Genomic DNA, 14,210 nt, shown 5'->3' with positions numbered 1-14,210 from the left:
AGTCTTAATGTGCCCAGAACAAGGTAATCTGAGCCAGGTTATTTTTGCCTCAAGTGAGAACTCTTCTTTTTTGCTCATCCATTCATTTATTTCTTCTATTTTGTTTTAAATTAGTATGTTCAATATTGTCAGAAAGAATGAAAGAATTTTGAAATTGATCTGAAGACAGTTTTATCTTTTGTTTTAACTATGAAGCAGTACAGAACTTTCAAATCATCATACATGTATAAATCATCCATATTCCATTTTAGAATTTAAGCAATTTCTTAAAATGACATTTTGTTTATATATACTTTATAATTAAGATGGTTTAAGAATTTCTTACATGTAGTACATCAAACAATTTCAGAGAACATTCCCATTTAAGTAAACTTTGATCCGAGTTAATTTCTTTAATGAGCACATTCTTTGACAGCATAAACCCTTGGAAACAAATTCTTGTAGACTGAATTTTATTGCAATTATATCCTGTAGGAGCTCAAGCAGTATTCAAAATTCTCCTATATTTAATTGCCATAATTGGCAGGAGTGAAAAAAAGGGTGGTCTTCCACATTGGTTGAATCATATTACCAAGCATTTTAAAATATTGGCCATCTGTTTGAAGCTGTAGTTGTAACATTTGGATGGTTATAGGTTCTTTATTTCTGTTATACTGAATTCACATAATTATAAAAAATGTTGGCTCTCTGGAATTTCATTAAAATGTTATGCATGATATGATATAAGTACTCATATTTGATATATTTAGATATTTCTACTTGAGAGACAAACCTTAAGCAATTTAAGGGCTAAAATACAGCTTTAAAAATCAATATTGGGATGAGACACTTGGAATAATAGAAATATCTAATTCTTCTGGTAGCTAACTTTCCTCCAATATAGTCTCTCTTTAAAGCTTGTTGAAGGACGGGGTTGGTTGAGAATGACCATTTTTCATTGCTTGGCAGGACCTGAAAAGGTTAAGATAATCACTTCTTCCAGAATCTTAGTTGCCACTCCTCCACCTCCTGAACAAGGAGGGAAAGTTTGAAGACTAAGATAATATTAATTATTGCTAGACAACCCATGACCCACTGGATCATTATTTCATTAATATTTACTTACTTATTTTCAGAAATATTTCTTTATCTAAACACAAATAGAATGACCAAGGTAGGCAAAAAAAATCAGTGGGAACAGAAGTGACTTCTGACTTCAATGGCTTCCCCATTGAGCTTCCTTACAGAAAGCTGGCTCTGAGCATCAGAGATCTTCTTTCCTTCCTTTTCCAGCTGGCAGATAAATAGCTGCAGCTGGGGGAGTGAGGGAGTACATGAATAGTTGGTGCAATGCAAGTGTAGAGGGACTGGGTGTAGAAGGTGCACCATTTCTCCATTGACCTTCTCCCTGAAAGCTCCTACAAGCAGAAACTTTCCTAGTAGGAATATGGCAAGGAGCACGGCAATCATATCTATTCTTTTCAGGTTCAACTTGTGGGAAGCTGTCAAGGAATGTTGAATATGAGGATCATGTGACTGTGGCTGACCAACTCTGACCACCAGCAGCACAGTGGTGTTAAAGCAGCCAAAAATTCCCCACATTTCATCTCCTCAGGAGTACAGGGCCTGAGCTTTCTGTAAGCTAACTTATTTCTGGTATATTTGTTGAAAAGATTTTGCCCTGTAACACAGTGTTTCAACCAATTGAAGGTTACTAAGTATCAAATCGATGCAAGAGTTTTATCAGTATTAATAGCTGGACTTAAACATTAAAGAGATGTATCAGTGCCTCTTCATAGATGCTGGTACCTTCCCTATAAAAAAGGATTCATAATTGCCTAGACCTAGGCAGTCAGATGACCATAGGCTGTATATGTATTCTCTCCAGGAGGTGAAGCAGACTTAGATTACCACTCAAAAAGCTCACCTCATCAAGCACTGTCAATTTCCTAAAGATCAATAGGTTAAAACTCTTTCCAAATAATGTTACAATATGTCACCCTCAAGACTTTAAAGTCTGTCCAACCAATTCCAAACAAATGCAGTGATTTTAACTGCAAAAATCTCACGGTAACCCATTAATAGATCTTTCCACTTGCACTTCCCTAAAAGAAACTGAGTCATTTTAAAAAGGATTGTCAGATAGTTCTTTATGGAACAATAAGGATAAAGAAGTAACTCTGCTTCACTTCTTTGAATATAGACTGAAATGTGGGCTTAAGCCGCTATCTAACTAGACTCATACTAGAAATCAAAATTGAGCTATTTACATTTTTTTTCTCTTCTGACAGATTAAGTACTCTGAAATAGAAATCAGATGTGACAGGATGCCCTCCCCATCACACACACACACACACACACACACACACATATACACAGGCACATGATGACCTAAACAGGTCCACGGAAGCCATGATATCCTAAGCCTCCTCAGAACTAACCCAGGGATGAAGTGCTGAAATCACACAGGATAAACAGCTTTGATATATCAATCATTACCCTAAGGCAGTGATGGCGAACCTTTTTTGGCTCATGTGCCAAAAGCGGAGGGAGCGCAGGGGGGTCGTGCACGGGCGTGCCACACCAATAATGCAATGCATGATCCCTCCCCAGCGCGCATGACAGGCGCTCCCCCTCCCATTTTTTGCATGGCTTTTTGCCCTCCCCAGGCTCCAGAGGCTTTAGAGGAGCCTGGGGAGGGTGAAAACAGCCACCCATGCCCCCTGGAGGCGGGTCGTTTTTTGTCCTCTGGAGCCTTCAGGGAAGACTCTGGAAGGCCCCTGAAGGCTCTAGAGGGCTTAAATTGGGCCTACAAGCAAACCGGAAGTCCGTTCCCGAACTTCCCGTTTGCACATAGGGCTGGGGATTTTTTGAGCTCTGGAGGCTTCAGGGAAGCTCCTGAAACCTCTGAAGGGCCTCCAGGGGGTGGGGGAGACTGTTTTCGTCCTCCACAGTCTCCTATAAAGCCTCTGGAGCATGGGGAAGGTGACAAATGGCCTCAAAAAGGCTAGAGTCAGCTGGCACATGCTGGCCAGCTGACAGGGCAGCATCTCGCGTGACAAATGGTTCCACATGCCACCTGTGGCATGTGTGCCATAGGTTCGCCATCCCAGCCCTAAGGTAACACTGACAGCTCAGGCTAGGATGCCACTGTGCAGATGGGAGTGTGCTTTAACAGTAGCATCTCTATCTTGTTCCTGTATCTCAACTGCTATAGAAAATGGAGAGATTTATAGATAATACATCTGTGATCTTTTTAAAACAATACATTATCTCTGAAAGCTATTAACCAGTCCAGGTTCAATAATATATAATGGGTGTTCGGGATGCGTGGGTAATTACAAGTTTGAGATATGAGCCACTGGTAACAATGCCTTTTCTTGTTCTCCCATATTTATAATCTACTGTCTAAATAAGGTTATTGATCAGAGTAACTAATGAAAAATGTTTGTCTATTCCATATGTCAAAGCAAATTATTAGGATAAACTAGGAAGAGGATAGAGAGTAGGAAATAAATATACAATATGTAAACCAGAAATACACATTGAATTTTGCTGAACCCAAACTGAATCAGACCACTCTACAGAAACTATATGCCTTTACAAATGAAGAAAGACTGCCATCACAGCTTACAGAACAGGATGTAGATTTTCTTGAAGCATCTCATATTATTTGATTATCTTGAAGGATTCCAGAAATGCATTTTAGATAATGTCACATTATAGAGTCAAGTAGTTCCCATGTCAAAGAGAAAAGGTTTTCTTTCTGACATCCTTGTCCTGTCTGCTGTCCTGGTCGTCTACCTAAGTATCCACCTGCCAGCCAGCATACTGCTCCTTTCACTCTCTCATCTTGGCTCAAATGATCTTCAGAGTGAGGAGCAATGCTCTGAATGCTGTAACAATTGTTTGGCTTGCAGCTGCATAAATGGCTACCATGATTACCTCACTCATGATATTAACACTGAAGACCTCATTCTGAAGCATTGAATCCAGGAAGGAGTGATGGAACTGCAGTCATTGAGTAACAGGCAATGCAATATATAGCATGAGAACCTGGTATCAATCCAATGTTGTTTTCTATTCATTCCCGTTAAGCTACCTCTTTCTGCAGCCTTGCTGACAGAACTATAACACAAGGGTTCTTTAATAAGGGTTCTGTTTTAACACTTTTTAGAAATATGCCCCTTCAATTTTCCTTCCTTATATATCTAATAAATCCCTACACTTACTCACCATTCAACTTTTAATTAAGTGGTAAATGTTACAATACATATTCTTTTCATACAAACTGCCTGCCAAACATAAGAGTCGTATCTGTGTGGTTCAAAATCCCACACATCTTTCAAAACCAAAAATCAAACCAAAACTATACTGTATCCAACTATTTCAAATTTGGTAAAATATATCTCCAAATAAGAGCCAATGTGCCTGCAAAAGTAAAGTTGTAACTTCTTTGTATGTAATTAATTTATACAGCTTCACCATCCAAACTTCCATACCTATTTGCTGCCTCTTGGCTTCTTCCTGGTAACAAGGTCTCCTAAATTTTCAATTTGTTCTGATGTACATTTAAAAGTAAATCATTGTGCATACGTGTGGATTTTTCATTATAATTAATGGGAGATATAAAGTTTTGGTTTCAATATGACCCTAACAAATTGATTGGCCTCTGAACTTGACCAAATCAAACTATATCCTGAATTAAAATCACATGCTTATTTTAAGTCAATATCATGTTATTGATGAACCTCTGGTTTTATAGTAATATTAGGACTGAATCAAGAGTTTTCATAACCATAACAATAAGATTCTACTTATTCTACTTTTACACACTGATCAATATAGTTCTGATCGTTCTCTTCCTTTCCTAGCAGAGATGGCATTACACAAGCAAGTTTCCCTAAGCTTTTTTCAGTAGTATTCAGGAGATAAGCCATTACTACAATCTACTAGTGTAATTTCCTTCTTTTGGATAGTCAACTTTGCTCACTGTTGCCGCCTTTCTCCAAGCAGGAGACAAGGTGATGGATAAATCAAGGGCAATTATATAATCATAAAGGGAATAGCAACAACAAAGCATCAATAAAAACTAGGAAGGAGAAATCTTAACTAGGTGATAGAATTCAGCTACAAAGTTGAAAATCTGTTGCAATCATTCCTTCTCATTTATTGACCTTACAAATATCAACTTTCCCAAATGACTAAGCTAAATAACAGGCAACAATTATAAAGGTTGCAAGTTAGTAGCAGCTGCAAAATGTTTTGCACTTTGTTAAGAAGAGATGCTTTGGAACCCTAAGAATACATCAGCTGTCCGCAACATGTTAAGGCAGCTGCGTCTTTCTACAGGATCTGTGGCTGCTCACTGCTTTAATGAATTGCAGTCAGGTGTTGTGTCTGTATTCACACATGTGCCAAAGTACATTCTGAGTACTTATTCTGAGTTAAATCCGAAACACTGCACAATTCTGCTATCCAATTTATTTTGAAGTTTTTTTTTAATGTATGTAAAAATGTTTTAATTCCTTAAAATGGAGAAGATTCTATGAGCAGTGAGGCAGAAAATAAAGCCAATTGAATAAGATCATCAATGAGTCTGCAATTCAAATTTGATAGACCTGCTAAAAAAATTTCTAGCTTGGGCTTTTTCTAGAAAAAAAACTAGAACCATAAAAGTAATCCAGTATTAAAACAAATGTAAAAGTAATTAGCCTTGATTATGAAACAAAAAATGAAACTAGTTAATCTGGTCAAGTAACATTTAGAAGTTTTAGTTTCTAAATATTATTATTAGGAGAGCAGAAAAGCATTTACATTTTCTCAAAATGGCATCTTCTATGCATACAGCATTGCTATTCAGACAGAGACAGAAAATGCAGACTGTTGGCATGGATTGATTAATCAAATTATATTATTCTTATATTAAATCTGTTTCCCCATAATCCGTGGGCTCCATGTAAGAGGTCTATTATAAACATTTAAACTCCTAAACAGTTTGGGATGGGATACTCTGAAGAAAGTATTAGGCTTTCTTAATAAATTGGAACTTTGAGAAATGCTTTTGCCCCGGACTCTGATTTAATTTTAGATGCTATTTGGAACCCCGACATTAAGCTGAATCTCCCTTAAAATACTTCACCAGCTACCCCGAACTTCGGGGTAAATTGGAACTTTGAGAAATGTTCATTGTAAAAGCTGACAAGCTAGTAAAATAATTCCATGAGAAATTTCCCAATAAGCCAAAGCCCCCCCCCCGGGGGGGGGGAGAGGTGGTTAGTTATACTTTCCCCTACATTATTCTCTTTACAGGATATGCTTTTCTTCTGAGGGGAGGCCACCTATCATGCCTGCAGCCATCTTTTCCTTTGGCTCTTTGACCTGCTACACTTTCTGTTATTCTACTATGTATTTTCTATTGTGGGGAAATGGGAGGGGGGATTGTACGGAGTTAGATGATATGTAGCCATAACAAAATTCTTTCTAGAAAGACAAGGTCATCCTTTATCTTTGCACCTATGCACCTTTCCAGAACTGGATGGGTGGAACTGCCAGCATGGCAGTGGAAGATTGGGCCATGTGATGGACTTGTGGGCAAGATCTTGAACTTTCAACTGAGTGGGAAGCTTTCAGATTCCAAATGTGCCAACATGGCTTTCTTAATAAATTGGAACTTATTTTGGATGCTATTTGGAACCCTGACATAAAGCTTTCTTCTTGATCCACTTCTGTACATAGTAAACATCTGAGATTCTCTTCCTGATGCCCTGATAATGGTGATATCCAGACAAAAAAGATTCCCAGATGCAGCACTTTGGTCCTGGGATGCTGCTAAAAAAAGATACAGGATCCAACTAGAGTCAGCACGTTCTTCTGCAATCATGATCAATATTCCAGATCTCATTTGCCATAGAATATACATACATGGTATTAAAATTGCTAAGACAAAAACATTGGTTAGGTGACAGAAAATATAGAAGAGTTGTTATTCTGATTATCTCAAAATCTTCAAGGATACACCACAGTTTTTAAAAACTGTAATGTATGTATTGTTCCCATAAAAGAAATATACAATTGTAACTAACTACAACAAGAAACATGTTTACTGCAAGAACAGCCATTTCCTTGTAATATCTCTGGAGACATGATTCAAGGAACCAATGAAATCTTGCCTATTGATATAAACAAGATAGGGAATAAAGCTGAAGTCAGATGCAGTTATCCTATTGTGCAGAAAATAAAGTCTCTGTCCATGTCAAATTGTATATCGCTAAGAAATCATATTGGTATAAAGTGTGAAAAATAAATAAACATGCTCCTTGAACATAGTTATAGATCTAGAAAGCAACACTACCTCAGCCAATTTTCTGGATTATTTTTCTACATAATTTCTTCAGAACCCTCATAAATCAGGCTGAGGAACCTGATAACAGTCCAGAGTTCAGATCAGTTTCTCCATCTACCCAGGAAGACTAGATGATGTTGGGGCAAGTTAAACAAATTGAAACCATACCCTCTGCTAGCACACTTCTCACCTCCATGATCAGGAGCCACCATTCTCTATTTTCTCTCATGGACAGAAAATAATGCTTTGGGCATATAAGATGAACTCGAGAGCTCATTCAAATAAAGTAGAGAACTGGTGAACACAGCTGCAAACTGTCCTACTTGTTACCTTATTAGGAAAAGCATGGCACTTGCTTTTCCCAACAAGGGATTGCCCCCTGGCAATCCAAGTGGAATACCTGCAAGCGTGGCTGTCAATTTCAGCCACACTATACCTTTCTCTTTTGTGGCAAGGTATCATCTCTACTATAACAACATAAATTGCTATGAGATTACTCAGAAAACAAAGAAGAGTTTAATTTATGTTTTAAGATAAATTACATAATTGCGAAAATGCTCAAGAAATAAAAAAGATCAAGATACAAAGATAAAAGTATATAAACAGATATCTGTATATTTCTGCTAAAACCTTTCACCACTGACACAAATCAACTTAGCTAGAAATCTCAGAAAACCATTAATTTTGAAAGTTCACAGTACAGAAAAGGAATGTGTTCAAGAAGACAAGGAGCCAAGAATATAGTACCAAGTCTATAGGCTATTTAATTACAGCAATGGACTAATCAAACCAAACTGCCTTTTATCTATATGAAGTGTAACAGCTGTGAGATAGATATCCAGCATATTATAGGAAACAATTGAAGATAATATGCAGAATATATTTGGCAAGCCCTATCCAAAACCACAATCTTCTATGGATAGTTAGAGTTTGGTAGGGTTATAATAAGGATGCTTGACAGTGGATTTTTTTCCTGAAATGATTTGCTTACGTAAATCATTTGCGTATTCTGTTATTTCCTTTACACGTCACTCAACTGTTTAGCCATTATGAATTTTTATTTTCTTAACTGACTTGAAAGAACTGTCTGACAGGGTTTTTTTTTTTAGTATGTTTTATATTCTGAAAATAGGTTCTATACATTTGAATCTATTTCTGTATATCTGAACAAGATTTATATTTATCAGGTTTTTTTTTTGCTCTATCCCAAAATTGTTATTCTGCTTTCTTATACTTGTACTGTATCATTCACAGCTGAAATAATATTTGAATCATTTATATTTGAAAGAAAATAAAACAATAAAACACAAAAAGTAACTAAAGAAATAAATTAACAAACAGAACAATTGTTCTATTAAAATATTTGCTACACAAAAACAAACTCTGGCATAGAAAAGAAAATCTTGGGACTTTCTAGAGAGGCCAAAGACAAGCACCACTGATAAACCCTCCACTGTGGACATAGGAATACATCAAAGCCATGAAAAAGGGGGTTTCAAGTTAAGCCTGATTCCAGGAATTTTCTTAGAGACAATGTTGTTAATACTTTGGCAACAATATTGAAATTGTTTGCCACTTTCGTCTTTTGGCACAAGGAAGGAAATGTATTTAAGCTCCCAAATAGGATGAGGAAGGGGGTGGTATTCCAAAATTTGAAAACAGTTTCAAGCAATATAGTTGTCATCAATTATACCTTTCAAATGATATTCAAAGGCAGTCCCATACACAATACACTACAGGTAGTCTTCAACTTGCAACCACAAGTTGAGCCCAAAATGTCTGTGCTAAGCATGACAGTTCTATTGTTAAGCATTTTGCCCCATTTTACAACCTTTCTTGCCACAGTTGTTAAATGAATCACTGCAGTTGTTAACTTAGTAACATGGTTGTTAAATAAATCTGGCATCTCCCTTGACTTTGGTTATTAGGTTACAAAAGGTGATAACATGACCACTGGACACCATCACATATACATGCCAGTTGCCAAGCATCTGGATTTTGATCACAGGACTACTGAGATACTGCAATCATTATGTGAAAACTGGTCGTAAGTCATTTTTTTTCAATGCACTTAACTTCTAACGGTCACCAAACCAATGATTACAAGTCGAGGACTCCCTGTACAAGTCAAGCACTCCCCATAAGCTGACATTTATGTTAACTACTATACAACATAACCTTTTCAGGTATTTTTGGTAACAAATAAAGAAAATGTATTTGTACATTTTAACATGTTAAATATTAAGTAATCCAGAATAGATTTTGAGTAAGCACGCAGAATCATACCACAAGACATTTATACACATACTACTCCCCGAAAATAAAACAGGGTCTTATTTTATTTTGATCCCTGAAATAAGCACTTGGCCTTATTTTCGGGAAGGTCTTATTATTTTTGAGATGCAGGAGATGGCGAGCATGGTTACCTCATGGTTGTTGCTGTGTTGCAATATTTTCGGGGAGGGCTTATTTTAGCGCATGCACTCAAAAGCTCAATTGGGCTTATTATCCGGGAAGGTCTTATTTTCAGAGAAACAGGGTAAGCCAGAGAAAAGAAGGACTGAGAGAGACATGGTAGCAGTATTCCAGTATTTGAGGTGCTGCCACAAAGAAGGGGGGGTGTCAACTTATTTTCTAAAGCACCAGAAGGCAAGACAAGAAACAATAGATGGAAACTAAGCAAGGAGAGAAGCAACCTGAAATTAAGGAGAAATTTCCTAATAGTAAGGACAATTAACCAGTGGAACAGCTTGCCTTCAGAAGTTGAGGGTGCTTCATCACTGGAGGTTTTTAAGAAGACACTGGAGAGCCACTTGCTCAAATTGTATAGGGACTCCTGCTTGACCAAGGGGTTGGACTAGAAGACCCTCAAGGTCCCATCCAGCTTTGCAATACAAAAACTAATAAGACAAGATCATAAATGTGTTTTCCAACAGAGTGTTAACATCACTGTGAAATAATAATCTTCATTACAATAAAAGAACAGAAAAATATGAAGTTTAAAACTGTAAAAGTCCACAAATCTATATATTTCTGTTAGTTATTTTAACTGCAGTTTGGGTTTCTTTCAAGACTGAGGCAGATGGACATACCATATTTTTGGAGTATAAAACGCACCTTTTTCCCTCAAAAGAGAGGCTGAAAATCTGGGTGTGTCTTATACACTGAATACAGCATTTTTTTGCTTCCTGAAACTCTGCCCCCTTCACCAAAATGACCTTAGCTTTTAGAAGGCTTTCAGAGAGCTCCTGGGGGCTGGGGAGGGCAGAAATGATTGAAAAACGAGCCGTTTTTTGCCCTGCCAGTCCGCAACAGCACTCTATAAGCTTCCTAAAGGCTATCCATGCCCTTTTTTTGCAAAAAACGGGCCTATTTTCCTGAAAAATAGGCATCTTTTTGCTCATTTTTGCCACCCCTACCCCCCAGGAGCATCCTACAAGCCTCCTAAGGGCTATTCATGCTCTTTTTTAAAAAAAATGGGCCCGTTTTCACAAAAAACAGGGCATTTTTGGGAGGTTTGCAGTGCAAAAACTTTTTTTTAATTTTCCTCTTCAAAACCTTGCTGCATCTTATACTCCAGTGCGTCTTATACTCTGAAAAATACGGTAATTTCAAATTGTAGGCCATCTGCCTCTGATTCCAAGAGTATCTTATTAGAAGGCAACTGCTTGCTTCATTTGAAGTCCATTATCCTATGTAGAGAAAACCAAAATACTTAAATCATTTTGTCTAAATGAAGGTCAGAAAACTTCTTTGATTTAAATCATGAATTGTATTAATCCTAATCCTAACATACTATTAGAATAAAACAATTAAAATTTGGCATAAACATCCCTATGGATGCTTTGTTTTAAACTTTTTTAAATGAAAGTTTTATTCTAGAAGCTATTAGTAATTTAGTATACTTATTAGATAGACAATGTTCCACTACCAAGTTTGTAGTAACCTTACCGGTTTTTATTCATTAATCGGCTATATGATATCTTAACCAACCTGATGGTCTTCAGATATCATCCAGTATGATTTGAAAGGCTCTTCTTAAACAAGAATTCACCATTCAGTATCTATCCTGTTGTCATAGAGTATGAACATTCATTTTTAATCTTTTAATTTAAAAGTCACGATTGTTACATAAGATGTACAGCACACATATAAAAGTTAAGACTTTGTATGCATCAAGTCTAACAAGGATTCCTATTTCCTACCCATATTTTATGACACATATCATCACTTTGAAATCCAGGGCACTCAAAAATAAAGTGTGAGCAAATATTCTTTTCCACTTAAAAGACTGAGCACATCTACTTTCAACAGCAAAAAAGTAGCAAGTATAGTAGAAGTGTGACATTTCCACAAATGCTTGAAAACATATCATTTATTACAGAATATTTTACATCAACTTTTTCCAATCTGACACATTCTAGCTCACGCTTAACTACAGCATCTATCACAAGCTAACAAGAGCATTGCCATGCTGCCTATTAAAGATGGAAGATATTGCCCAACATACTGGAAGAAACACAACTGTGAATTTAATTTAGCTTTTTCTGAACAATGTAACATCTTCACACCCATACTTCACTATTAAACAAATATACATTCAATATTCACTATTTCTCAATATTTTGCCTTGATCTGCTAGAATACTTAGGACAAATTCCATAGCACCAAATACATCTATCTGCCTATATCTAAATCCTTTATCTTTGGTTTAGCTATTACATTCAATATTTTAGTAAAATATACAGCATGACTACTGCAGCACATCTAATTTCAATGCTAACACATGTTATGTAGATCATGTAAAACATATTGTGTTCAAACTAATCAGAACTAAAGCCAATGCATTAACTAAATAATATCTATATTGCATAGATATTCCAGGGACATGTTTCAGTGTGTGCATGAACTGTTACCTCATATAATATGCATTCCAAGGAAGAATTTAATATTTTGTTAACCACCTTAAGTCAAAGACTCAAAATATATTTATTACACTTTTACAAAGTAAAGTCTTCATAAAGTATATTATCAAAAAGCTAAATAATAACCACATTATTAAAGCTATGAAAAGGTCTGTTCCTGTTTCTATTTCACTATCTGACAAAAATATTAAATGCATAAGATCTCATAGTTCAAATAATGTTTTCTGAGAGATACAATACTTTTTTGCCCTGTAACTAAGGTACTTTTAAACATATTACATTCATATGTGAAGCTTTTTCTCTGAAAGGTTCAAGCAGCATATGCAGCACTCCCTTCTCCAATATTTCACAATGATATTATGAATTACATTGTACAACTAGAACTACCACTAAGTTTTATGATTGAACGGCTATTTAACCTGAGTTTTTAACAACACATGCCAAGTTCAAACAGTAAAACAACCCAGTTCTGACTGATACATATCCTTGAAGGATTATTCCAACCTCTAGATATTGTTTCTTATCATCTTAACACTTTGCACAAGGGAAAACAAGCACACACATCCAGGCTTTTTTGACAAGTAGAAAAGGTGTTCGCAGATCAACTCACTCTTTAATTTGGCTTCAACATTCACAGAGCACTAGACTAAGTACAACTTTAGCTAGTATTTTTAAAAATAAAATATTTCTAAAACCGATGAGTTCCATCATTGCCCTCAGAAGCATAATCCAACATTTAGAGGATACCTACTTTCAGCCTTCACAAAGCCCAAAGAGCATCTGCGCTGCCTTAAGAGGAATGATGTCAAAACTTTGCAAAGTACTCCCCACCCCCATAAAATGAGAAAATAAAACGGGGAAAAAACCCGAAGCAAATCCGACTCATCCCTTTAGCTTTTTGAATCCACACGTAAGGTGCCCGGCTGAGCTAAACGACGGCAATAACTTTGCCTCCGCAAAACCAAGAGAAATCCTCCTATTTCCGAGGTAATCCCGTCCATTCGGAAACGACCAGAGTAGGACCCTGTATCAACGGGCAGAGGGGAATAAACAGGCGAGGAAACGCCTTGTTGACAACCACGGTGTGCCCGAGGTTGCTACACCACCCGGCCGACCCCTTGCTAGGGATGAGCAAAGAGCCGGAAGACCCGTCCCCCTTGTGCCTCCTTCTCACCCACCCACCGCCCCCAGCAGTGCTGGCAAAAGGCGCTCCCCGCCCTCCTCTTCGGCGCGTTACCTTGCGGACCCCCTTGTAAATGTAGAAGTAAAGCTCCCGGCCCACATTGAAGCAGAGCCGGTCCCCATTGCCACTCTGGTCGTTGACGTTGACGAAGGAGACGCGAACGGGATTGGAGCCCTGCGAATTGAAAGGCACCCGGTTGGGCCGGCTGTACTCCGAGTGGCTCAGGAGCTTGTAGAGCCCCTCGCGGGTGGTAAACTGGGTCTTAATCTCGTTCATCTCCTTCCCTCCTCCCTCCGCCGCCATCTTGGAAAGGAGCATTCATCGTCTTCCAGTACCCGGATGAAAGGCCAGCGCGCAGACGCAGCAAAGAGGGAAACTGTCTCTCCTGGTCTGAAAGCGCATGAAGGGAAGCTGGGCGAAACGTTCGTGCCATGAAGTGGGAGGAGCGAAGCCTTCCCCTGTTTACCGCGATGCTGCGCATGCGTCGGCTCGGCCTGGTGCAACGGGATGAGGTGGAAAAGATTAAAAGCGACGAGCTTTCGGAGTGAAGGAAGTGATGGAAAGATTAAGAGGGAGATGAGCTTTCGGAGTGAGCATGCGCCGAAGGGGAAACTACTTCCTAGTGCTTTTGCGTTGGAATTTTGTATTTGATAAGAGGAAAGTTGCAGCAAGTGCTCCATAGGTACCTCTGGACGAAAATAATGCAGATTAACTGCGGATTTATATTTGGAAAACATTGCACATCTTTTTCGTTGCTCAATTCGTACTATATTCTTCA

General features: G+C 37.7%; 1 protein-coding gene across 3 annotated transcripts in view; it reads right to left on the bottom strand.

Moving 5' to 3' along the window:
- The window catches only part of WDR20 (WD repeat domain 20), a 46,368-nt gene extending 32,569 nt beyond the window's left edge, over positions 1 to 13,799 (bottom strand). The window contains exon 1 of one of the 3 annotated variants that reach the window (XM_014073138.2): positions 13,487 to 13,799. In XM_014073138.2, coding sequence (XP_013928613.2) covers positions 13,487 to 13,750 — 264 coding nt within the window. In that variant the 5' untranslated portion in view covers positions 13,751 to 13,799. The remainder of the gene's footprint in view (positions 1 to 13,486) is intronic. The other 2 variants (XM_087726560.1, XM_014073140.2) reach the window with 2 other exon arrangements.
- Between the last annotated feature and the right edge of the window lie 411 nt (positions 13,800 to 14,210).

This window comes from Thamnophis sirtalis, unplaced genomic scaffold (genome assembly GCF_051295495.1).
Source record: "Thamnophis sirtalis isolate CommonGarterSnake01/CBP01778 unplaced genomic scaffold, rThaSir2_p1.2 scaffold_1, whole genome shotgun sequence".
In the NCBI taxonomy this organism is placed as follows: Eukaryota; Metazoa; Chordata; class Lepidosauria; order Squamata; family Natricidae; genus Thamnophis; species Thamnophis sirtalis.
The sequence above is the reverse complement of the archived record's forward strand: the minus strand, read 5'-3'. Positions and strand labels throughout refer to the sequence as shown.